Source organism: Tursiops truncatus, chromosome 8 (assembly GCF_011762595.2).
Source record: "Tursiops truncatus isolate mTurTru1 chromosome 8, mTurTru1.mat.Y, whole genome shotgun sequence".
NCBI classification, from domain to species: domain Eukaryota; kingdom Metazoa; phylum Chordata; class Mammalia; order Artiodactyla; family Delphinidae; genus Tursiops; species Tursiops truncatus.
In genome coordinates this window covers 43,007,473-43,035,472 of record NC_047041.1, presented here as the reverse complement: position 1 = coordinate 43,035,472, position 28,000 = coordinate 43,007,473, and the positions used below count along the sequence as shown (strand labels likewise).

Genomic DNA, 28,000 nt, shown 5'->3' with positions numbered 1-28,000 from the left:
ATAAATTACAGTATGTTCCTACTGTGAAATATTATACAGTGATCAAAAAGAACGAGGCACATACAAATACGGTAACATGGAAAGTTGTCCATGACATATTGTTGTGTAAAAAGAGAAAATGATAAAACAAAGGATCCAGCAAACAAATGCCAGACACCTATATATGCCAAAGTATACAGAAAAATACCTGGAAGAATATAGGTCAAACTCAAGAAAAGGACTGGGGAGTGGGGAAATGAGGAAAAGTTATAATGTGATCTTACATGCTTGTGAATTGTCTACTTTTTTATAATGGGTTCAGGCCATTTGTATAATGGAAAAAAATAACATTAAACAATGGGCTAACAATATTTGATAATGCCGTTATTTAGCTAGATTTCCCCTCATTATTATTCCATTTTATTTTTCTGACCTTATTTTCCTTTCCTTTCTCCATACACAACCTGGGTGCCAATTATACTGGGCTTTTTCTTTTCTGAACATTTTCTTATGCTTCCACCTCAACCCAGAGTAATTTCCTTTTCTATAATTTTAATCTCTCTAAAGAAAATCATGCACATATTATATTTTGGTACATAATTCATAAAAGGAAGAGTCCAAATATTCAGGAAATTTTCTGCATTTTGAATCAACAAGGTTTAATGAATTAAATATACTATTTCCTGAAGTTTAAAGTTGTAGAAAATAATAAATAGTTTAAAAGTTTCTGAATAATTATATTTCTTTGTAAAAAGATGGCTTACTTAAACATTAAGGATATTGTGACAGGTCTGAATGATATGGAGTGGAGTGTACACACACAAAAAGAAAAAGACACATTTCATTCTAAAAATTAAAAAATCAAAAAACAAGTTTCTTACCATTGTGAGAGTAAATGGATGGTTTTCCAATGCAGACACACTGGGACAATGTAGAACAATATACTAAAAAGCAACAAACAATTTTTAAATGACCAGAAAAGAAATCCAAATAGTCTAATGATGTTAATTTTCAAAAAATATGTAAAGATAAAGGGTATTTTAAAAGTTTCCGGACACTGACTCACCTGGCCAGGTCTTGCTTTAAAATTTTCTTTGACCATTCGGATTTCCATGACATCTGAGGGATGACTTATGACTGAGATGATGGTGACTGGTTTATTGCTCCGGATACACCTGTAAAGCCTTTCAGCACAATACAGGCACAAAGGTCCAGAAATCCAAAGCCAGGTCTAACGGAGAATTTTTGAAATACACTTTAAGAAACTCTCGTATTATAAGAATCTTTATATCCTGCCCAACTGCTTATTTGACACATTACAGTAATAATACAGTAATAATATATATTTTTTAGCATTCAATAATAAACATTTATTTCTTGGTAACATATCTGTAGGACAACTGGGGTGTTTGTTCCATGTGTCACATCATAGGACCAAAGCTTGAGGAGCAGTGGCTACCCCAGGTATGCTCTTGCCATGGTGCTGGTAGAAGTACAAGAGGACAAGCCCAATCAGACAAGCACACACATCATATCCTCTGCTCACATCACATCCACTAGCATCCCATTGGCCAAAGCAAGTTACATGGCCAAAGATATGGAACGCTTCATGAGTTTGCCTGTCATCCTTGTGCAGGGGCCATGTTAATCTTCTCTGTATCGTTCCACTTTTAGTATATGTGCTGCTGAAGTGAGAACAGTAATAATATTTTAATCTGTATTTTAAATAACAAAGTGTAAAGAAAAATGCGTAAAAAACAACAGATGCTCACTGCAACTTAAACAAGAGTAAAGTATGAAATAAAAGGGGAAGTAATATCAAGACCCTACCCTCTAGCCCTTGCTAAGGGTATAACTACCATTAACAGGTAAGCATACGTTGTTTCATATATCCTTCTGTGCACACCAGAAATATATAATGTATATATATACAATATCTTTATCTAACAAGAGAAGAAAGGGAAGTAAAAGCTCAAATAAATCTGAAGATGATTTTAACAAAAATGTACCAGTTCAATGTTTGTTAAAAAAATGAGAACCATAGATATTGATAATGCACACAATGTATATGCATAATGTACGTATACAAAATGTATACCCAACGTAAAATACGGATATGCACATATTTTTAAATATGGGTATACCACATGTGTTGTTCACAACTTACTTTTACGTAATATGAATAGCAGATAATATTTAGAATTTGGAAACCATGACAATTTTGCATGTGTGCTGGAGGGATAGCCCTGATCCCAGGATAACTGCGTAACCTGTGTAGCCAACCTTTCTCTTACAGCTGCATACTTTACCTCCCTCAAAACCTGGAGGCCTCCAACCCAAACTTATTTTCATGGTCACTTCTTTAAACCTTATTTACAGAGTTATTCCAGAACTATATTTTTCCACGCAAATCATGCCTCTTCCTCACATTTGGTTAGAAACTGTGTGAAGAGTAAGCATCACAGGACAAGCTCTGCAACTTTGGGGCAGTCACCATTCGAGCATCAGGTCGCACACAAGTAAAGTGGGAGTCCCAATACCTGCCCTCCCTAACATATAGTATTGTGTGAAGCCCAGAAAAGCAATGAAGGTTGTAAAGTCTAATAGAAATCTAGAGGGTTATTATTAATAATAAACACAAGACTAACACTCACTCACTCCAAAGTCATCTACAAACTCGACCTTTTGATCCCCCTTTCTTCTTCTTAAAACAGACATTCAACATCACTATTCCCTGATTTTCACTTGCTACAGACAAAGAATACAGGGCATAATACCCATGTGGACAGCTCCCATGGCCACAAGGGAAGATTAGGACCTTTATCAAACTACTGGCTGGGTCTTTGGGAAAGAAGTTTTCTAAGAGCAAATCAACAACCTGGTTTTACACTCTACTTCTCCCACGTGTTAGCCTGTAGAGTTTGGTCAAGGTATTTTATGTGTTTAAGCCACAATTTCCTCATCAGAAAATTGAGGATGATACTAATTACTTCAAAGAGTTGTGAATACTGAAGAAATTATGCATATAATATATTTTAGCATAGTTCCTAGCAGATGATATTAAGCATTCAATAAATTGATTTTACAGCTTAGTATTTATAATATTATATATAATATTGTACCATAATATTATAATATACCATAATAATTATTAGTAGTAGTACTAGTTCTTTCACTATTGTTTTCCTTATTCAACTTATTTTTCTCAATGCATAAGGAAAATATCTTTGCTACCTTTCTTGTGGCAAGTACCAGTGCCACAGTATGCAAAGACCATATGATCAGTTAAGCAGGGATTTTCTATATTCTGTAATATAATAGGTCTTCCTCGTTGAGCTGTCGGCTGCCTATAATGAAACAATAGGTACTAACTTGCTATTGAAACATCCTGAAACATTCTCTTCTGCAAGAATAATTGCTTCATTACCTTCAAAAACATGTCGAAATACAATGTTGATCAATTGTTATGGAAACATGGACTTTGCAGAGACTATTAAAGACATAGAATTAATCTGACCTGTGGAAAATTAGCTTGGAACCTGGGCTCTTCCATACAAATCTTCACAAATGTGTTCTGGGTAAGCTCATCTGGTTTTGAAAATCCTCCAGGGAAAGATTCATGAAAATGTTCTGAGAGATACTCTGGTAAGTGAATATTCTGGTAGCGGGTTCCATTAAGATTGATGCAGCCAGGAGGGTGCGTATCTAAATTAGTTTGATACTTAAGCAGCCCTCTAAAGTTAAGAAAAAAATAAAAACAAGGAGATGAAAAAGAGGTTGAAATCAGAGAACAGAGTACAAGAAAATAACCTTATTTTCTTGTTAACTTTACACAGCATTTATCCAAAAAAAATGCTTCTCATATATCTTACTTAAGAGCAATTGAGAAATCTTAAAACTTTTAATAAATTCTTTACTATGGAACTAAATCAAAAAATTTAGACCCCCCCCCCACAAATGCCACAAATACATGGTAGAGAAGACACTTGCAATCTTTCCAAATATTCTTGAATTTGACAGCCTTTACTTCAAGTCTATTAGGCATTCATACAATCACATACAAGTTTTCACTTCAATAAACACTATAATGATGAGTACTTTCACTATAATTTCAAACACAAATGGAAAAGTATGGGGATCATACTTGATTTGGCTAAGACTAGATAAAACAAGCCTTGTTGATTTACAGAGAAACGTTAAACAAACATAACAACAGAAACTGGAAGCTTGCATCTCCTGTGATCTGAAAACAATACACAGCAATCAGGCCCTAAACCTGCTTACTTTTCAATTTCTCCATAAACAGGACCACATAAAAGGCTCAAAATAATGAATCAGGAAGGAGAACTTAAAACCCTAAAATCCCATTCTTATTATTTCATATTTTGTGAGATTTAAGATAACCCTTCAACTTTCTGTGCTCTTTATTTCTTATAAGGAGTTAAGTAAGATCTACCTCACAGGGATAGTGCATGAAATCATAGATTATATAAAAAAATTTTTTTTGGCATAAGCAAATCTTGAAGAAAAAAGTAAGATTTTGAAAAGCATTGAAAATGTTTATTTTAATTTTGAGATATTAAAATTTTGGTCTCCAAAATTATTTTTCCTCGTTGTCTATGTTTTTAAATTACCCTTCATGCTCCCAAACAATCAATTTTAGTACATTTAAAAAGTACATCTTTAAGTTCACCACGGCTATAATTTTACAAATGATATTACAAGGATGATATTTTCAAACAACAAAAACTATAACAAGAAAACTGACACTAAATAGGTCAATGACTTAGCAATGACTAAGGTAGTCTTTGGTGGAATGTACCATCTACTCAACCTGATCATTCTCCCTTTTACCCCTTTTACTTATGTTCAATTCCCTTTCTCTCTTCACTTTATTTTACTTTCTTCCCTAAAACCAGTCATTATGAAGTCACTGGAGAGCACAGAGAACACGTCAGGAGAATCTAAGTAGTGGTTGTATTACATAACATCCATGGTAGACCACACACACATTTTTTTTCAGTAATGCAGTAGATATGGCCTAGGTATGGAATAAATGAATGCATATTATATAAATGTGAGCCAAGTACTCTTTAAAAGTAATCTAAACTCTATAAAAGTAATCTTTTATAGAGTTCTAGTCATATAATACAATTGTGTCATTTTAATACTTGAAAAATCCATTAATTTGATGCAGCTTTTATTACAAGTAATGAGTTACCCAAAACTGTTGCTCTTACTAACTATCCCAAGGGTAGTGGCTGATGGGTGGGCAGGCCAAAAATCTCGATCATTTTTTTCTATTGGTTGCTAAGTTGAACAAACATTGGCATAATACAACTGGCAGTATCCTAGATGGTGCTACAGATAGTCAGATCTGGCCCCTAACACTCCAAAAACTTAAAATCCAGTTTAGAAGATATCTTTAGAGAAGCTGAACATAACTCAGACCACAAATAATAATTTGAGTAGAGTGATTTGATAAGAGCTTAGTGGGCTTCCCTGGTGGCGCAGTGGTTGAGAGTCCGCCTGCCGATGCAGTGGACACGGGTTCGTGCCCCGGTCCAGGAAGATCCCACATGCTGCGGAGCGGCTGGGCCCGTGAGCCATGGCCGCTGAGCCTGCGCGTCCGGAGCCTGTGCTCCGCAACGGGAGAGGCTACAACAGTGAGAGGCCCGTGTACCGCAAAAAAAAAAAAAAAAGGGCTTAGTAATGTATAGAAGACATGAGGTCCAGTCCAGAGCAATTTGTATACATTTCACATTACCCTCACCACAGCTACCTGAAATACAAATTATTATTCCCATTTTATAAATTAAGAAACTATTTTAATAAATTAATACCCTAGGGTCACACAGCTAATAAGTGGCCGAACCAAGATTTGAACACAGGTCTGACTCAAATTCTAAGCTCTTCACCTCTTACTATACAGCATGTTAGTTCACTGGATCATTGGATCCTCACAACATACCTTTGAAAAAGTAAGGGAGGGGAAGGTCAATATTTATTAAGAAAGTATGTCAGGAATTTTGTAAACATCTATTTCCCACTTAAAATTCAAAACAAAATAACATACCAGGCCTTTTTATTCCCATTACACAGATGCGAAACACAAGGCTATCGTTTAGGTCAGAGATTAATTAAGTAGTAGTCAAAGCATGGGATTCAGAAACCTGAGCTCCCTCACTCCAAAAACCTATATCGTGCATAGCAAATCAGTTGGTTAAAGAAGTAGACATTAAGGGAAGGGGTTCAAAACAAACAAAAGCTTGGCAATTAGGTCAGATAGAGAGAGAGAGTGTGTGTGTGTGAGTGTGTGTGTGAGTGTGTGTGTGTGTGTGTGTGTGTGTGTGTGTGTGTGTGTGTGAAGCGGCTGCTTCACATCAGGCAAAGAAATGTTATTTATTCCTTCTCCTAAGTCATCACAGCATTCAAGTGGGCATCACCCCATGTGCTAATGGTCCTTAGAATGACAAATATTTTTACTATGCAGTACAAATCTTCAGGACAGCCCAATCAAATAAACAATGTCGCCATTCTTGGTGTATAAAGTAGCATATAATATTCTAAAATCCTTTTAATTTTGAGAGTTTTATGTTATTTTAAGCTATTATCAAGCTTAATGGCATAGGTTACCTCTGTCTATGCCCATTAAAATGGTCTTTTCTTTGTCTCAGATTGTAGTTGTTGCCATTGAAGAAACATGGATAAGAGAGAAAAGATCTACGGGCAAACAATGATAAGAAGCCAAAAATATCATTCATCAGAAAAAAATCAAGCATGGAATCTCTGGGTTTTTTGGCTAAATTAGGTGGTAAAGATACTGACGGGTTCAAAAGGAAGGACACTGGCAGGTATCAAACTTAGTATTGGAAGGATAGGTAGTACATGCCAGACAGGTGCTTGCTGCTTCAATACCTATTTCCACAAACTTCATAATACATTTGTGTGGTAAAGGTCAGTAGCCCCATCTCAGAATGAGTGAAAACATTCAGAACTGTTAAGTAATCTGCCCAAGACCACACTGTCAGTCTGTAGCCAAGTCAGAGTACAAAGGCCATACACCTTCCCATGTACTAGACCTGCTCCCCCTGCAGAATTCCCATTCTACTTATGAACAATATACTGAAATTGAAGACCAATGTGTGCAATGAATAAACTTTATGGCTCTACATGGTGATATATCTGGAAAAGGAGGTAGTATATTTCTACCAAACCAATAATTTTATGTTATTTTTTAAGTTCAAATAAATGCAGTAACTTACTTTTTCATTGTACTAGTAAAAAATAAAACTTTTTTAGTACTGGTACAGAACTTTTTAGAAATTTTAGAAATTTCTTTGGTACTACTGAAGAAATGCTTAGAATTTGCAACCCTAGAATATAACATTTCTTTAAAAATTATATTTCAAGTCCATAAAATAATTTCACTCTGAAGGATTTTGAATAGGAATGTACATTAGATATTATAGATGCTAGATTGATAGATAAAAATCAGATATCATCTTTTTAATCCAGTTACTTCACTGTGACCACGTTTGTTAAAACTGAGTTCAATATTACATGTGGTCTTTGTGATTTCTTTGAATCCCTAGTACCTATATTTATTTCAGCAAACATAATAGACCTGTCTTTCTTTAGAGTTTAATGCAATCTTTTCAAATACAACAGAGCCCACTTTAATTAACACTTTAAATAATGCACAGCTGTATCTATCTGATGAATAATCCTGATTTTCTTCCTTGCCCCACATCACCACTGAGATACACCTATTTCACATTTATTATTATTTAAGTTTTGAAACGTATTAATTTAAACGATATGGCCTCTGTCTTTAAGAAGCTTAGAATTTAGTGCACTTCCATCCAACAGAACTTTCTGTGGTGGTGGAAATGGTCTAAATCTGTGCTGTGTGGCCATGGGCCACATTTGGCTATTGAGCAATTGAAACGTGGTAGTGCAGGCAAAAAATTGAATTTTTCATATTATTTCATTGTAATTAATCTAAATTGAATAGCACAACTTTAATGGGTATAATTAGGCATGAAAGCAAAAACAACTAAAAACCAAAATGAGTAAGGCTATATAGACGTATAGTGACCCCTGGAGAGTACATAGAGATAATGAACTCTGATTATGACATTCTGAAAAGGGCTTCACGGGGAAGCAACTGAAGGATGTGGAGATTCTAATGTTAGAGACTAGGGAAATGGCATTCCAATATGAGGGAGTAGTATGAACAAAAGAACATTGTTTATTCCCAAATTAGTAGAAGGGATAATATCTTGTGCATTTATATATCCCTCTTATAACTACACTCACTGCCAAATCTCATCAGCCCTCCTGCAAGTTTCTTGCATGTAGTAAGTCTTCAGTGAGTTTCTAGTGAATTGATTTTAAAAGCAAATATAACTACATAATTTGTTTGAATACAGCAAGTGCATCTAAAAGTTAAAATAAAGGGAGGGCTTCCCTGGTGGTGCAGTGGTTGAGAGTCTGCCTGCCGACGCAGGGGACACGGGTTCGTGCCCGGGTCCGGGAAGATCCCACATGCCGCGCGCAGAGCGGCTGGGCCCATGAGCCATGGCCGCTGAGCCTGCGAGTCCAGAGCCTGTGCTCCGCAATGGGAGAGGCCACAACAGTGAGAGGCCCACCTACCGCAAAAAAAAATAATAATAATAAAATAAAGGGAACATTCTTATATTGTTGTACCTTTCCTAATTAAATGAAAAATCATTTGAAAGTGAAAGAAAAAGACGTTAGTGAATGGTAAGCAGAGAATATTGCCAAGTTAAGACAGTGATGTGGCAGGGAGTTGGGGAAGGAGGCACATGGCCTATGTGGGAATAGGAACACTTATTACTAATTTATTTTAGGTATATTGCATTATGTTCTAAAAGAGAGATTTTGAAGTATCTCTGGAATGTCTAGCATCCTTCAATCATGAGAGATCAAGGATTTTATGTTGTATCAAAACACATGGTTGTGGACACTATTGTTTTTGTACTCATAAGGATTTCAAGATGTGCTTGCAACACTCAACAGTGTTTCCACAAAATAGGTTTCTTTCTTTCTTTCCTTTTTTCCTCACTAGGCATTATAGTTATACCACTATTTTTTAATGCCTGGCTGTGACAAAGTCATAGAAAATAATATAGTACACAGAATAAATCCTACCAGGTTAAAACATAGAAATCATAAGAACTTTTTACGGCAAAAGTTAAATATTACAAAACACTATGCCTGCCAAAAAGAGAATCACAAAATCATCTCTACTTTAACTGCAAGTTACACATTCTTAACAAATGCAGTGTTGCTTATGAGACCTTTATGTTTGTGGTGATTTTAATCCTTTTTTAAAGTGGAGAAAAAAATCCTTGTCCCAGGAGGAATCTATTTTTTACCTTGTATTCTATAACATACAAAATATTTCTTTTCTTTACAGAAAAAATATAACAACTTGTTTCTGACCATTCTTTTTACTTTGCTTCAAGTACAAAAAAAGAGCTTAAGAAAATACATCCAAATTCAATATTGCAAAACCCACTGGAATTCACTGGATTCTGAGGAATCCACTAGAATATACACTACTTAAGGTCAAAGATTTGTCCTGTGCCTCTATTTTTCTGGTGTCTGGAACAGTGCCTATAATCTGTAACAAGTGTTCGATAAATATTCACTGAATGGATTAATAAATGGCTAGAAGTATATAAATAATTTTTTGTGGTTATTTTTGAAACACGTGATTGAGGAGTCACCCGGTTTTAACAAACACAGAAGTTAGTTTGAACTCATTCTGATTTCAATAAAGATGTCTAGACTTTAGCAAATGGCATTTAGTAAAATAAACCATGTGTGTTCATTCAACTTTGCAGGGAATAGCATTAAATAGGTCTGCAACTTACAGCATCCCTCTTCACCCTTGAGTACTGCAAAGTCCAACCTGAGATCTCAGCCCTGCCCTGAACCTGAGCCCATCCTAACCTAGGTAGACAAGTCATCAAGAGAGTCAATCCTATCTGTTAGCAGCATCTAGAAATAGAGTGTTTCCTAAACTAAGGATCCAGCGTGCCTCAGGGAAACCCTAAGCCTCAGATACCCATCCAACCAAAGCTTCTACTCTCGCCCCCACTTTGTCGGGTCTAGCCAGATTCTTGCCAGATACTTGCCTCTGCATTCTTTGCTGGGCTCTTGCTACAGATAGCCGAGTGTGCTCGCAACCTGCAGCTTGAGTGGAGCATGTATTGTGTCTAGCTCTTGCTGGTGGTGATGCCCAAGGTACGAGACTGGGCAACACAAACAGGGCCAGCATCATGGGTGTGTGACCTGTGTGCTCTCACGGGACCCTGATCTTAGAAAGGCACTGTAATTGGTTCAATGCTCTGTTGCCATCATCTTGAAATGCTTAATAATTTTCTATCAAAGGGCCCCGCATTTTCATTTTGCAGTGAGCCCTGCAATTAAGCACCCTGCCACAGACACAGTGCAGCTGGCAAAACAAACCCTTGGAGTCTAAGGACATAGGGTCAAGATCCCAACCCTCCCTAAGTGTGTGAAGGCAAATAGGTCATTTTAATACGTTTTCTCAGCTGAAAGCGAGAGACAGTGCCTGTTACCCTGTACTTCACAGGTATATAAAGGAAAGGACTTTGATCTCTTGGGAAGGAAAAAATATGTAAGCATCTAATATTTGTTACTATTTCCTCTGCTTTCAGGCTTTGCTAAAAGGGCAGTGGGAGAGAAAAGGATTATTCCACATTTCATAAAAAACATTAATGTACTGAAAATATTTTTACCATAAATTTAGCCCTAGTTCCTTCTCCTTCCTCCCCAACTTTCTCACCCTGTACCTCTAGCCAGAACCACTTGTTATTATAAATAAGGTCCCAGGAGAAACACTGAGGTTAAAATTATGTGAGAAAGTATTTGGGCTGAAGCTCACTACTTCTATCCTCAAACTGGGGAGAACGTTAACTCACAGTTTAGAAGATTAAAAATGCATTAGTAAGCATAGCTCATAGCATAAATTAATTCATTTACATGAAAATGCTTCAAATATACTACACATCTCTGTCTATACAATGGCCTCCTTATGGGAGAAAATACCGCACGATCTCAATTCCCACCCCTACCTGGCTTTCAGGATAAAATATCAGCAAAAATAAATAAATCATAAGACTTTAGTCAGGAATTATTACATAGAAAAATCATTTTTTACACAAGAAGGAAAATTAATCCTATGGATGGGAAATTAGAAATGGGAAAAAACACATACATGTCTAAAGATCATAGTTGTATAGAACACTATATTTATTAACATATGGAAAATATGTAAATATTATGGGGGGGATCTGAATTCCACATAACAAAGACTTAATCCCTCAGGAATTTTATTCCCCCAATATATTTTAAGTAAAAAATTAAAAAACCAAAAATGTGAAAGAAGACAAATAAAAAGAGATGAAAAACTTTCCTCCATGATCCAAAGAATTTTTAGCCACAGAAGCACACAAAAATCTCCAGCAAAAATGTGCCAGTCTACAACACAACGAAAATAGTTAAGACTTAAAAGTTAATTCTTCAGGCACAGGAATTGATATTCCAGCTGCCATAATAACTTATTACCTAGATAACACTAAGTATAAGTGACAGGCCCAAAATGGTAATCCAAGTTGCATTTAAATAAATACACAGATTATTTTTATTGCTATCTGCAATACTTTAATATTTGAGGAAAATTGGAAGGGCCTAGAAGAATAACACATTCCTAGCTAAAAGCCAATTAATACAGTTCCATGTAATCTAGCAAACACTGAGTGAATGATGATTTAGGATTGATGATGAAAGGGATTCCACTGATGAAGATAAGTAAGAAACAGTCCTACCCTCAAAAACACTATAATTTACCTAGGATACGTCACTCTGCTATATGTTCTTTTCTCTTTCATACTGTAACTCGCAGATGCATAATGGAGGTAGACTGCAGAGAATTTTCTACTATTCAACTACAACTTCAGCTATAACCTGACTTTCTCCCTTTTACCTAAGGTTTTATATAGTGTTTAATATTCTGTACTTTGGGCTTAACATACAGCTTCTGGGCCTTCCTTTCCCTTGGCTTCACCAAGTTTCCATTTGACATTCTAAGAAGAGCTGGTGCCTCTCCCCAGTAGGAATATCCCACAAGCCTCTCCTCCTTCCACATCAGTGTGGGTAAAAGGAGCCCTCAGGGTTTCCCTGGTGGCACAGTGGTTGAGAGTCCGCCTGCCGATGCAGGGGACACGGGTTCGTGCCCCGGGCCGGGAAGATCCCACATGCCGCGGAGGGGCTGGGCCCGTGAGCCATGGCCGCTGAGCCTGCGCGTCCGGAGCCTGTGCTCCGCAACGGGAGAGGCCACAACAGTGAGAGGCCCGCGTACCGCAAAAACAAACAAACAAACAACAACAACAAACAAAAAAAAACACAAAAAAACCAAAAAGGAGCCCTCAGTACAAGTGCTTCTAAAAGAGAAGATTCTTGGGAATCGACAACTTCTAACACTTAACTATATTGCATAAATACCTCCATCCCCCAAGAGTATATTCTTAATTTTCTCCTCCTAAGGGCATAGTAGAGGGAAGATAAACCAACACAATAGGCCTAATCTCATAAGTATTTGTCTACCCTGGGTTAACTTCTTGAGTTTCAATACCTATGAAGCTGACAGTGCCTCTGGTTCATTGTCATTGTTGACAAAGGCTGCTCACTGTGTTCCTCGGGTTTAAAGAACAAATGTTTTTAGAAACATGCACCTAGAAAACCATTCCTTTTAAATTCTCTGAAAAAAATGATTCAAGCAGAATATAAATCATGTTCTACAACGAACTCTTGCCAGCAGTAGTCCCAAGTGGCAGAAAGCTCTGTTTAAAAGAATAATCCAGGTCTCATTTTTGTAATAAAATATAGTCTGGGAAGTCCAGCTGGCTCAGTTATTCGCTATTGTTTGGCTCTCACTGCCATCTACACCTTTGAGAAGGACCTTCCCCCTTTCTTTCCCAGAATTCTCACATTATATTTCCTCTCTTACGTAAATGAAAAATAAAATACAGTTACTACCCATGCAACACTTCCGAGAGCTAAAGCCAGTGGGAGCGTTGACTGTCATAAAATTGAAAGTCTAGGGTGCCCTATCTCATTTAAGGGTGCCCTATCTCATTTACGATGCTTTCCCTCCACACGCCTTTCAAAGGAGTGGGGTTAGGCTCTGGGCTGAGACTCTGTGACATTCATAATTGCTTTTCCCTCCAATACCCTTTCATCAGTAAGTGAGAATGGCAGTATATCTCGCCTCCTGATGAGTTTTTCAAATGAAAATGAAGAAAGAAACGTCCAGTTACATTCATGGCTGGAAAGAGGAAACATTTTTGGCTTTTAAAATTTTTTCTGAATGTCTTCTGAATTGAAATATCTTTAGTACAGTGTACAAATGGCAACCTCCTAGAAAGGTGTGTTAAAAATCAGAAAAAAAATTCCTCAGGAGAAGGCTTGTCTTGCAAATCCCAAAATAAACCTTTATCATTAAAATCAGTTGAACCTTTGAGACCTAACAACATTATAAAAACTGTTGCCCTTTAAGATTATTCTTTTGATCTGCTAAGCAGTTTTCGTTATATGTTTATCAAATTACTTTGCTCATAGGAAAATCTGGGCTCTTCAAAAGTGCAGTGTCTTTATCAAAACAAAAACGATTCTTCAGCAAATTAAATGTGGAGTTTCTTCCTTACAGTTATTAGTATCAGTACCAGTATAATTTTTTATCCTGCTAACATTTATTGAATATATCTATATTCTGCCTACATTGCTGCATTCACTTATTTAAACATGAGACAACCCTGATATAGATATTTTATTATTAATCCCATAAAATAGATGAAAAAGAAAGGGCAAATTATCTGGCAAGGCCATACAGCTATTAAGTGATGTAGCTCTTAATTGCCATGTTATACTGACCTCCTAGGAAAAAAAAAATTAATGTATTTTAAAAATCTATTTGAACACTGATAAAACATCTGAATTTAGTATATATGAAATGTGGGTTTTTTAGGGTGCCATGCAATAGAATTGCTTATCCTAATGAAAAAAATCTAAAACATAGGTAATAGGAATGAAAACTAGGTTAAGCTAAAGGCATGCATAATCGTGGAACATGATAATTGGATCTTAAATAATATTGAGTTGTAATATTTTGAGCAAAGAAGGTAAGACTTCCACTTTGCCAATATAGATTGCATACCCCAAGAACACCGTATTTAATTTTGGTTTCCAGATTTGAAAGGGATACAGGGAAGCCATGCCAAACTGTAGCCAGTTTGATTTACTGGTTAGGAACGTGGGCTCTGGAATCTGATAACTGGGTTCAAACCCAAGCTCTTCTATTTACTAGCCATGACTTTCAGCAAGTTTCTTCACCTCTCAGTGCCCCTGTTCTCTCACCTGGACAATAGGCATGATATTAATGATAATGATAATAATAATAATAACAGCAAATTTTACCGGAGTTGTTGGGAGGACTTAATGAAATCAACCATTAGTAAGATAAGTACTCAATGAATATTAACTATTAATTTATTCAAAGGAGAAAGTAACAGAGGAACAGAATTTAAAGAAGGAGAAGAACTCAATTTCCATGGCCTCCAGAGTCACAGACTTTTAAATCATTGGGTAGAAATTAAAGTAAAATAGATTCTGTTTCAAAAGAGAAATGACTGTGAAAGTGAGAGCTTTCCAAAAACAGAATGGGCTTTTCACAATTATATATTTACTTAGACATATTGTAGGGAGACTCAAAGATTCTTGGTCAAAATCATCTTTTGAGCTTCCTTCAAAGTTTGAGATTCTATAAAAATAAAATTGACTTTAGAAAATCATATGAAGCAATTGTTCGTCCTTACTACAGAAGTCTGATTATAGAAGGAAACCAGTCGACAATTTCAAACTGCTTCATTGTTGAAGTCAAAAATTTTCTAAAATTTCTAGCCCACATTGATCCTTCAATTCTCTAGGCCACCAGAATTCTTGAAAATAAAATATGTTTACACTTGGAAAATATGCAGTTTAAAATTGTCTTTAGCTCTTTCAACTCTTTTTGTTTAATGTCAAACCAATTACTAATTCTGGGAAACTAAGTATCATATATTATATAGTTCTTTCACACTTTATTATAGTACTTACCACATTGATAGAGAAAGAAGCAAATGCCCAACAAATAGTGCTTTTCTGTTCAAACCTAAAGCATACCATTAACAGAAATCTCAATATAAATTCAAGAAGCTTGTTTTGAATAGCTGCACTTTACTTGTATAACCAAAAGCTAGAGAATGACATTATCAAGGAATTTTATAAATAAAGATATGTCTAAGTCTTCAACATTGGCACAAATAATAGCTTCAATAGATTTACTTGTAGATAGATCCTTTAAAGATAAAAAAGAACATTTTGAGAAATGTTCCATTTTAAGAAAGCTGTAAGATTTATCAGTAATAATTTTTCCTACACCAGAAGCATAATCTATATAGTTTTATTAAAAATTAAACTTCATAGAGTTACAAACTTTTAGTTATAAGATGAATAAGTTCTAAGGATCTAGTGTACAGCATGGTGACTACAGTTAATAATACTGTATTGTATACTTGAAATTTGCTGAGAGTAGATCTCAAAAGTTCACACCAGAAAAAAAAAAAGAGGAAACTATGTGAAATGATAGATGTGTTAATTCACTTGTACACTTTAAATACATGCAATTTCATTTGCCAATTATACTTCAATTAAAAAAATTAAACTTTATAAAAAATGTGTACTATAGAATGCTTAGAGCATTATATATTTGTTGCACAACAGTTATTTCAGTATTTTAATAATTGTTTTCTTCATTTTAATCAATCATATGTAAAGAACTATTAATTCAGTTGGTATAATAGAGTGATTATATTTAACTCATTCTGTTGATGTCTTTGGTTATTTCTTTACATAAATTAAAGTCACTTTCTGTTTATGACCCCTGTTCTACAGAAGTAAAATCAAATTTTAAATATACCTTCTTTTACTTCCAAAAAAATGGAGAAAGGACTCTTAATACTCTCTAACTTCAGAAGCCTGTTAGAACTCCTGAAACTTTGAAAAATAACTCTACTTTGAATTACAAAGAAACAGATTTTCTGTTTTAATTTAGTACAACATAAAGGCAAAAGAATGCATAACTAATTATACTAACAAATTATTATATTTTTCTCTCATCTGTTATAGCTAAAGAGAGAGAGAGGAAGAGAGAACAATTCCAGATAAATCAAGATATTAACCTCTCTAAAAAAACTTAAGACCAAATCCTTGGAAGTACCGAACTCTCCAAAAAAAAAGTATAACAATATAAGTTTTTGAGTCAGAATGCCTGGATTTGAATCCAGGATACATCAGCTAAGCAAACTTTAGCAAATTATGTACTCTCTCTAAATCTGTTTTCCCACCCATAAAAAGGGTTTAACAATATTATTTATCCTTATAAAACTATAATCCTGGGCTTCCCTGGTGGTGCAGTGGTTGAGAGTCCACCTGCCGATGCAGGGGACACGGGTTCGTGCCCCGGTCTGGGAAGATCTCACATGCCACGGAGCGGCTGGGCCCGTGAGCCATGGCCGCTGAGCCTGCGCGTCCGGAGCCTGTGCTCCGCAACGGGAGAGGCCACAAGAGTGAGAGGCCCGCGTACCGCAAAAAGAAAACAAAAACAAAATCAAAACAAAAAAACCCTATAATCCTTTAATAATATAAATCATCTAAATCATTCTGAATTTATGCTTGGCATATAGTAAGCACTTTGCAAATGTTTTAAATTGGTATTTTCATTAGTAGCACATCTGTTTACTCATAGTCCATTTTTATGATAATAGCCCTGGACAGGCATGCAAGCCATTTAAAGAACAGAATATAAAGCAGTTTTTCTCTACCAAGGGCTTTCTCGGTGCCCTAATGCTCTACAGAATATGTTAGCCCCACAATGGGAAAAGAACAGAACCCAGAGGTTCCACTGACGGTGGCCCTCTTCCCTGTGTGGCAGCCATGGCTAGCTGGAAGTCGGGATTATATATGGCCATGTGTCTAATGCTCTACAATTATACGTTCTAGAACCACGATACAGAATAAATTGAACCAGGACGTAGGAGACGGAGATCCACATAATACTGATGTCTAAATCAATGGCCTCCAAAACTGGGGGAACAACATTTTGAACATGCACCTGTACTGACAAAGTACATTATAAAACATTCTGAAGAAAAAATTAACAGCAGGTCTGAACTTTTCTCCAAATACTGTTTCCCTGGAAACATTTTGAGTTAGGATAAACAGGGAGTGCCAGCTGTGTTACCAACCAGCATTGATTATTATTGATGGAAAGCATCTGGACCTGGAGGATGCTGAGTGACCTCAGCTTCCTGATGCACTGTGTTCTAGCAACTGAGGGCATCCCTTGAGGAGACTTGGACTGTTACCAAGAGACTGGTTCCTGTGGAGCATGAGCCTTCCCAAGGCAAGGTAGTCCTTGTGTATCTATATGGTCTCATCTTAAAACTGAGTTACTACATTCAGGTAAGGGAGAGAAGGTGGAAAATGGTTACTGTGCATCTAGAGGGAGCCCTACTGAAGAAGCACCTGACATTATCCTGTTGACATTCCATGTTTCCTGTCCTGTATCCCTCTACTAAACCAAGTGAACCTGATGCCAGACAATAGCCTATTGTGTCATATTAGTGTGAGTGTCAAGACAAAATCACAGGTCCACTCTGTAATCATGCAGACATATACATACACAAAAATATATTATTTATTTACATCCTCTGACCTAATGAATTATTTTAAGCACCATACATTTGAGTGTACTGCTTGGGTCAACATACTTTTCAGAGTATTTGGGGTAAATTCTTTGTAAAAACTTGGGATGCTATCTCTCTTCCTTTTGTGATTTTCTGGTGTTTCTGACAGATCCTTGTCTTTGGGTCTTATAAATCTTTGGCTGTCTCTGCAAATATTAGTAAACTAGTAACTCCACTGTTACAAACTCTGCAGCAGCAAGACATAATGAATTCCTGAAAATTCAAACACTAAATATCTTCTTGAAGTTCTTCAGTTCCTACTCACTTTCTTTTAGAGCTTATCAGGATATAACTATAGGGGGCTTTAAAAACTACAACATTGTGGGAGAAGTAACTCTATCTTTCCATTTTAATATACTTTTATGCTAGTTTTGTTAAAACATGCTATGTCGAAAATAGAACTATTTATTCCACTCTTGACACTACCCTCAATTCCAAGTAACCAAATAATTTTACCATTTCCTGTGAAAATTTCTATAGATTTCTCTTTTATTACCCCATTTTTAGGCACACATAGCTTTAAAAACATTTGTTTAAACTTACCCTGATACGTGTAACATCAGCAGCATGTAGAAGACCAAGAAGAGATTATGAGTGTACCAGAAGATGTCATAGTTAGAAACTCTGAAAAAACAAATAACTTAATTGCAATTCCACTTTACACTCCATCTCACTAAAAAAATCGTGCATCCTTTCAAATACCTGTCACAATTGAAAGTTAACATATGAGTTTTAACTCATATTTAATATTTTAACTCCTATTTAATAATGAGTTCATCTGAGATTTATCTATTAATATCAAAGTATTAACATACCACTGCAGAGAGAACTGACAAAAATTATAAGTAACGCTTTATCATTTTGAAGGTTCTTTGTATTTCAAATAAAGATACATAGAAAGAATTAAAATCAGCTGTTTATATTAAAGTTATTATGATGTAAGGCGAAGGTGCAGGCAATAGTCTGCTAATACGTACTTCTGCTGTCCTTTTTATCAAAATTCTCAATTTGCAAATGACTTCTAAGACAACCAATGTTTCTATCCCAATATATATTTTGAGAGTAGTTCAAAGGAAACTCAGATGGAGATAGACTAAATAAGTGTTCATTAAAATTTTCTCTTATCTTCCTGGACAGTGTATAACTTTAAAGAAACACCTTGTGTGATTGTCCTGGGGGAGGACGAAGAGTCTGAAGAGGAATGGGTATAATAAACACAACCTAGAATGTTTGAGAGAAGTAAAAAGACTAACAGTTATTTTATTTCATATATCTCGGCAGATATTCATGGATTAGAATCTTGGAGGTGGCAGGCAGGTATGCGTAAAAGCTTAATGATTCTGATACAACCCCTAGAAACTTTAGAACCCCCAATTTAGGCAAGAGCTAATAGAGTCACATTTACATGGGTCACAGTTTTTGCTATCATAAACAAGATCATTAGCATCCTTGTGACGTACGCCTTTTTGCACAGATCTGCTTCTTTTTGAATCTAAATTTCTAGAAGTGGAATTATGACATCAGAGGACACACATTTTGTAAGGCTTTTGATACACATTACCTATTGCTCTCTGAAACATGTTTATAAATTACAAACCCAATCATGGTGCAGGAGGGCCTGTTTCCCCAAACCCAGACTCCACTTTATACATCTTCAGTATTTTGTATAAGTGGAATTAGGTATTATTTCATTTTTGTGTTACTCACTTTGTATTCTCCTGTGACTTATCTGTTCATAATAATTACCTATTTCTATAGCATATTTCTCAATTGTTGTGGGTTAAACTATCCAAATTTAAGAATGTACTACTTCCATATGAGTGTAATAATTTTTGCAATAGCATGTTTATTTTTCAGTTTTTATATTGTATATTGACATTCAGGAGTTTTAGTTTTCATATTTTTAGGTAGCCAAATATTTCCTATATTTTTCCTTGTCCATTATGAGAGCTGATAAAATATCCACTTAAAGTTTCTTCTGAATCTTTAGTGGTATAATTTTTTACAGTAAACTGTAATTTATCTAGAATTTAATTCACTTAAGCCTTACCTTCCTCACAAGTTTATAATGGCACCTTTACTATTTAGCAGGTTCTTACATATAGCGAAGTCTTTTACAGTGCTTTCTGTCTACTATCATTTAATTCAATGTCTTGGTCATTTTTGCAAGTAAGTCCTATTCTGGTTGTTGTTTTTTTCATTGAAGTATGGTTGACTTACAATATTATATTAGTTTCAGGTGTACAATATAGTAATTCCCTATCCTGTTTTAAGTTACTGAAGCATAATCATTTTAATATTTAGTAAGCCACACCCCGCCTCCTTTTATTCCACTTTGGAATATGTATCTGGAAAGTCTCCATACACAATTTCTTACAACCCAGAATATTTGACTGAAAGAAAGAGATTTTTCAAAAACAGGAAATGATATATAGAAATGCCTCTCTATTTCCCTCTTAGTTACACAGAACAGTCCAGTAACCAGAATATTGCATTGGCTAAACACTCGGGTTAATCGAGACGTTTCCCACCCATGAAAATGAAGATAATCTTAACGAAGTCTAAATAATCTGACCAAGAAATATCAAAATAATGGCTGTGACACTCACCGTATTGCATATGTCGAAGCTGTAATCATCAGAAAAAGCACCAATACCATGCAGACCCCTGTCAGGCCAGGAACTATAAAAACGTACATAAGTATGTTTAACTTAAGTCATGCTGAGAAAAAATGTACAAAAAGTTATTACCTTAAAATTCAAAGTACTAGGCTGATCTGTGGGAAGTCCAATTCAAATTGTATGTCTCCTTGTATGTTCCCTCTTTAAAAAGCCTTGTTTGAATTAGCATAAGTTTCAAGGTCTTTAGGACAAAGCAGAGTCTTTTCCACCTTTAACAGAGGAGTCCATTTTGGTATTTTCAAATATTCTACTCAGAATGGTGAATATGTGCACACTTTTATAGGGACATACTATAACTAAAGTCAATAATTAATACAACAGGACAGGGTTGACATTCAACTCCCTTGTTGTTTTGGTTTTCTCCACCATAGTACTAAACCCTCCTTACTCTCATCTCCCCGCTTTTACGGAACTAGTAGCTCCTTCAGTTTCAATGTCAAATCATTTCTTTGGGGCTTCACTATCTAGAATAATTTTCAAGAAAAAAATAAACAAAACCTGAACCTTTCTAAAAACTGCAACTTCGAGTGTAGAATAAAAAATGGTGAACTTGAAGAAAAAAGTTACAGTGTTGATGTTTTAAGAACACTTGCAGACATATTTCCCCTCAGAATGGAAAACATTTTGAAATCAGTGCTTCTGGTAGTACATAACATTTTGTAAAGTGTGTAAACATGTCAATTTTCAAAATTAATACTGACATAATAGATTGCTACAAATCTAGCGTTAGCTCATACAGCACGTCCAAGATGAATAGGTGATATGCTTTATCGAAGAGTGAAAATCACAATAGCCTCATTTCTTATTATCTTATTACTACCAAATCAAATATTCTGTCTATAAGTCACCTTTATTTACTCTTATAATCATACAAGCAACAAAAAGTACTAAATGACCTAGCTGAGAGATTCCATCTTAAATCTTTGTAGAAAAGGTATTGAAACAATTCTGCCTCCAAAAGTATAGACATCCCCCCACTCTTCCTCTTGACAAGGAACCACCTATGAAACAGAAGGACCATCAGGGACTATAAGCCACCAGCAGAAGCAAACGAGCTGGGGACAATATAAGAGCAACAGGGATGTGCACTGTTAGGATCACAGAGGGTTTAGAATCATTAGAAAATAACATTAGAAATCCCAGTACAATAGAAACGAGTTTCCACTTGTAAAGGGACACATGAGAAATAAGGGAGTTGGTCTTTGGAACTTAATACTGGAGTATGCTCTCCTTTCACTCTTCCCAATACACAAATTTGGAAGCCTAACAATCCTTGCCTTTCCCAGATGTGCCTAATCCAAATCATCTCTTCTCTACACTTCTTTCGTAGGGTACTCCCTTTCCCATTGCCCCAGGTGAGTACTTACTTCCTAGGGGGTAAGAGAAGAGCAAGATAACTACACTAGTTCACAGGAAAGGACAAATAGCGCAGAAAACTACTGTTTAAAAAGAACAGCATGTCTACAAAATAACCAAGCTTTTCCACTCCCAAGAATATACCCCCCAAAACACAAACATATATCCACCCCAAACTTGTTCAAAAATGTGCATAACCACTTTATTTTTAATACTCAAGGCCTGTAAACAATTCAAATTTCCATCAACAGATGAATGGATAAATAATTGTTTGTCTGTACCTGGAAAATTAACCAGCAGTTTAAAAAGAAAGAACTGCTGATACACACCTATGCATATATGACAACTCAGATGAATCAAAAAATTTCTTAGACTTAGTGAAAAAAGCCAGACTGCCCTCCCCCACCAAAACAACCTGAAAAAACATAAGCTCCATGATTTCTTTTATACAACATTTTAGAAAATCAGAGCATTCTTTAGTGATAGAAAGCAGATCTGTAGTTAGGAGGGGTAGAGAGCAGGACAGAATGATGGACGTATTTGTTATCTTGATTTTGATCATGGTTTCACATGTGTATACATATATCAAAACCAATCAAGTAGCATGCTTTACATATGTATAATTCAGAGTGCTTCAATTGTAACTGAATAAATTTAAAGAAAAAAAAAGGAGGTCTGTCTCTCTGGCTTCAACTAATTTCACTTAAAATGTAAAATTTGTGGTTGGAGAGGCCTTTCCAGTAATTTTATTGAGGCTTCATGAATGTCTACTGAGTCTACACACAAGGTTTCCTATGTAGTCCTGAACATGCCAAGATTAGTTACAGAATGTCTGCAAATCACTTCATCAGGACACCTGAAAAAACAGAGTATGTTTAGAACAAAGTTATAATTTCCAAAGGGTATTATTGAAACATTAATTCCTTGAGGTATTAATTTCTATTACTCAAAAATGTTATAACCATTCCTTGAAGAATCACAGGGCACATTAATGTAAAGCTTCTGAGAAGTACTAAAGTCAAGAATCCAGTGTAAAATTGAACAGATACTTCCTCAAACATTTAATTAGAGCACATCTTTTAGAGCAGAGCATGGAAAACATACTGGAAAGACTTAGAGAGGGTGAAATAGTTGACCTCAGTCATTTGACTTCAACATGAAGTAGAGGTCCCAGACAGCCTGGGGTATGTATATATATTCTGGGATTGCGGTCCTGTTACTGTCCCTTAGGCCAAACCCCTAGCTCACTGAATCTCATCTGTAAACTGAGGATCAATTCAATGCTTCTTAAGGTTCTTTCAGATTTATGAAGTTAACTTTTTTATCTAAAGAATTCATTTTTCCTTTCTGTCTCCCAGAAGTACAAAAGGATCAGAGTTTGTAAATTATAGAGTAATAGACTTCAGAGCAATGAAGAAGAAAAACTGACTTATAATTAGCAATGAAAAAAATTGCAATTATGGTGGTCAAAAAAAAAGGGTGGGATGGGTAACTTAAAAAACAAAGGGGATTCTGGGGGGGAGATAAATTAGGGGTTTGGGGATCAACATATACACACTACTATATATATTGAATAAAATAGGTAAACAACAGAGACCTATTGTAGAGCACAAAGAACTATACTCGATATCTTGTAATAACCTATAATGGAAAAGAATCTGAAAAAGAATATATGTGTATACGTATGTATAACTGAATCACTTTGTTGTCTACTTGAAACTAACATAACATTGTAAATTAACTATACTTCAGTTAAAAAAAGAAAAAAAGCTATGGTTTTCTTTACTGGAATTGAACAAACAGGTTGGCCAACCAATCATCTGGAATGTTGTAGAGAATATCTATGCAACAAGTAGTAGAGTTTAAAAATAAATGACTTTTACCCATTCAGTGACTATTTTCTAGGCATCTGTACTGTACTGTTAAGTGCTAGAGGAAAAAATGAATCCTGCTCTAAAAGAAATCCCAGTCCAGTGTGGGAGACAGCGTAAGCAGGCAATTGCAACATAGGGTATTAAGTGCTGAAAGAATGCTAAGCATTGAGTGTTTTCGAGGTACATCAAAGGGCATCCTAACTTAGCGCTGGATGACAGCGCAGCCAAGTCCCAATAAATTAGCCTCTATTATCACACATATTCCAAGAGTCAGGAAGCACAGGTTAGAAATTATTGCGCTAGTCTAAGCTCACTGGGGAAAGTTACTTGCCAAAGTGAAGTACACTGTGAACTCTCAGTCTTCAAGTTATGAAGCAAAACCTATATTTGTTTCCTTAGGAAAAAACATGCTTGTTATGTTTACTCTTATTACTCTTTTATCTATGCATATTAGGTTAATTAATTAGTAGCCCTTCAAATGAATAACTGTACTATATTGTCATTTCTAGATGAAACTGAAATATCATTTTCATCCATACCCAGATATAGTCAGAAATATACCATCTTGTATTCATTACCCTGTTTTTACAAACATAATTGGAGACAAAATTATATTTGTTTGTGAGGGATTTTCTAATTAAAATTAGATACTACGCATTTTATTCTCATCATACAAGTACTACCAAATTTGGAGATATGTAGTAAGCATTATAAAATGTTTGAATAATTCAATCTATTAAACTTATTTTATTCTATAAATTCTTAATTGAAATGTCTTTAACATTTCTTATTTAGTGAGTCTGAATCCCATATTTTATGTCACTTGTGCTGCCACAGGCTTTATTTTCTACAAGACAACCTTATTTCTTAGGCCTAGGTTACACGGAAAAACTTTTAAAGACAGAGAGAGAAAAGACTCTATGTAACATTAAACAAATTAAAATTCAAGAACTATATCAACTAATAGAAAATATGCTTTATCATCAGAACATCTAAAAACATGCATGCCTTTCTTCATCAGGAACTTTATTCTTCCTAGGTATTGTGCCTGCCAATATTCAAAGATAGCTGTGAAATAGACTCAGTCAGAGATGTATTCATAACACAAAGTTGGACTAAGTGAATTCAAAGTTGGACTAAGTGAACAGTGTCACTCATCCCATTACCATCCTTAGATTCTGCTTTGCTCTCTCACTTGCTACTATTCAGTGGGGTCGACCAGATGCCTGACGAGCTCTAGCCTCATACTTAAGGGGAGGGTCTGTGTCCCTGTGAAGTAGATGGCACCTGATGGCAAGCACAGTACTTCTTTCATGAATTTTTTTGCAACTAGGCCACTACAGTGATGCTGACATGCTGATTTTGGATAATTCAAGTTGTTTGTATTGACAGAAATGCCACACAAAATATTTTCTCTGCATGCCCTATGGACATCCCTTTTCCACCCTGGAGAAGCTCACCTTTAAGTGGAAAACACAGTATATGTAAGGTAATAATTATTCTACAGTATATGCAAGGAAATAAATTATTCATAGTATTTTCACTATGTATCTTTAGGCACCCAGGGCAAGAAGAGACCAGCTCTACTTAGTGAAATTTGGCAGAAATCTGTGCATGGTAGGCATGGCAACTGAGACTTAAAGGATAGGCAAGAGTTGACCAGGTGATAAAAAGAGAGTAAGAGAGGAGGTAAAAGGTAGGTAGTGGTGAGAAGGTATGCTCAAGAGTATAATGAGATGCTCACTAAACGGTAAAACAGTAGTGGAAAGGTTAATAAAGCATATTGGCAGGTCCCAACCTGGACTCTCTCTAGGCTGGAATCAGGAATTTGTGTTTTTAAGTATCATCTTTACCTAGCCCAATACACTCATGGGAACTACTGGGAAAGAACATAGGATGATGGTGTTTCAAGCTAGGTGGAGAGATCACCTACTTATAAAGAAGTATTAATTTTACTACGTTTCTTAATGTCATATCTTTGTCATATAAGAAATCTCCTTATATCTTTGTAAACTAAACTTTTTTAAGCATTTCAAATGTCCCAAGTCTTCAGCTATACTCTGTGCTGAACAAGATAATATTAAAACAAAATTCTTGTTTATTTCTCTTAAAATGATTCATATGAACCAAAAAATACATTGATTCATACATTATTTTGTTTTTCTGCTTTTTCTCCCTTCTACTTCTCACCCAATTCTTAAGGCTTAAATAAAAACATGCTTTCAATGAGCAAATCTGTAAACAAAACTAAATTGTGTTCCTAAAGAGAAAACTGAAATGAGTACTTTGCAAATGGCAAGCATCATACATTGATAGGCAGAAAATATATATATATTCAATCTAAATATGTAGTTGCGACGTGGAGGGAAAGAACACCCCAATTATTCTTATTTTCACCATAAAATTGATTCAAAAGAAAAACAATGCATTTCACAGAGCCATGCCTCAGTCCCATATGCAATTCTGATCCTTAATAAGGGAGTACAGCCAAGCCTTTATGATAGACCATCTCCGCTACACAATCATCCTTGTCCCCGAAATACAAGTTAAAAATCCTTCAAGGGCTTCCCTGGTGGCGCAGTGGTTGGGAGTCTGCCTGCCTATGCAGGGGACACGGGTTCGTGCCCCGGTCCGGGAGGATCCCACATGCCGCGGGGCGGCTGGGCCCGTGAGCCATGGCCGCTGAGCCTGCGCATCCGGAGCCTGTCCTCCGCAAGGGGAGAGGCCGCAACAGTGAGAGGCCCGCGTACCACAAAAAAAAAAGAAAATCCCTCAAATACAGTTTCTTTTTCATTATTATAAGTGTAAGGTTGAGAAAAAGAAGAAAATAGTAAGAACTGTACTAACATCAGGGCAAAATTTTGAGATATTCAAGTGTGCTTTAACAAATGAATAGTCTATACTGAGATTTCAGGGACAATATGTTTGAGAAGGAAAAGTAAATTAGAAATGAGAAAGAAGACATTTCAAGAAAGATAACTTATTTTAATGACTGTTTCTCCTCTTTTTCCATGGGTTTTAAGATCACAAAATATCCTACTAAATTACTGAATTAGAAGAACTACAATGACACTCAGAGTGCTTGGTGTTTCTTTCTAACCCTTGAGGACAGAGAACTGGTCCATATGTATTATCTCCAATAGTATTTGCCAAAGCAGTGGGCACATAGCAGGCCCTCAACAAGCATAAGGCATTATGCTATTTTCTTTGAAAGAATATATGAAAGGCAAATGCATTTGCTTACTTTTACTCTTCATTCATCTGAACCCTGACTGTTTGCCCTGTCCCTCTGTTTTCATTGCAACTGTATGCTTGAACTCCTAATCATTTGTTCTCATATGCAAATTTTCCATGTTATATTTTAGCATATATCTAAATGCTGTGTAATTTGATGATGCTTATTTTCCAAGATTTCCCTGAATCTTCAGAAGCAGAAATGAGTAACAACTTACCAGTTGTGAAGAGAAGTTTTCTAGGATCCTGATAAAAAGGAAAAAAAAAATTGACTGAAAAATAAAACACTGATAACATAAAATTCTGCAATGAGTCTGAGAGAGATAAGAGCCATGTATTAGGTATGTAAGAGACTGTTCTCCCAATGGAAATAAGACGCAATTGAATTTCATAATGTTTTTACGATATCACAGGAGATTATAATACATACAAAACCCAATTCCAAGAAGTTTAGCTATCTGAAAAAGGAAGAATATTGTATGAAGAGTCAGAAAGCCTAGGCTTTCATCTTCATGGCCAGTTATAAGCTATTATAAGTTAGTGGCAGTGGCCTGAAGCCCACCCTTTGACCATTTGGGGGCTCAATACCTTACCTATATTGTGGAAACGTTAATATATACTTTATCTACCACAATTGCCAAACTGCACCTAACGAGTGTCAAGACAGTGAGAAGCAAAAGTGATAAAATATGTAGGGGGGGTTGTACTGTGTAAATTCAGTACAGAGAATACTAACTGAGAACTAAAATGTTTCAAAGGCTACTGTAAAAATAAGTGATGATATTCAAATAAGGAAGACAGGTTCCTGCTACTCAGAAATATAACACATTAATATGGTTATTGTAATATTTCCTTTAAACTACATTCCTGTGGTATAATGGACTGAAGTCAACTCCCTTTCTGTCTTCTGGAAAACTTTAGATCAATTCCCAGTAGAATATGGATTAATTTTTCATCCTAAGGGTGCCTAATATTG

At 35.7% G+C, this 28,000-nt stretch overlaps 1 protein-coding gene and 1 non-coding gene across 6 annotated transcripts in view; both read right to left on the bottom strand.

Moving 5' to 3' along the window:
- Positions 1 to 28,000, bottom strand: part of NOX4 (NADPH oxidase 4) — a 158,123-nt gene that overhangs the window by 95,545 nt on the left and 34,578 nt on the right. For all 5 annotated transcript variants that reach the window (XM_073808326.1, XM_073808325.1, XM_033862150.2 and 2 more), the window contains 6 exons: positions 27,243 to 27,270; positions 20,489 to 20,561; positions 18,423 to 18,503; positions 3,497 to 3,713; positions 1,046 to 1,210; positions 861 to 923 (listed from right to left, as the gene is read on the bottom strand). In XM_073808326.1, the coding sequence (XP_073664427.1) occupies positions 861 to 923; positions 1,046 to 1,210; positions 3,497 to 3,713; positions 18,423 to 18,503; positions 20,489 to 20,561; positions 27,243 to 27,270 (627 nt within the window). The remainder of the gene's footprint in view (positions 1 to 860; positions 924 to 1,045; positions 1,211 to 3,496; positions 3,714 to 18,422; positions 18,504 to 20,488; positions 20,562 to 27,242; positions 27,271 to 28,000) is intronic.
- LOC117313478 (U6 spliceosomal RNA) lies at positions 1,571 to 1,677 on the bottom strand. The gene has a single exon (XR_004527984.1). It is a non-coding gene; the product is annotated as a U6 spliceosomal RNA (small nuclear RNA).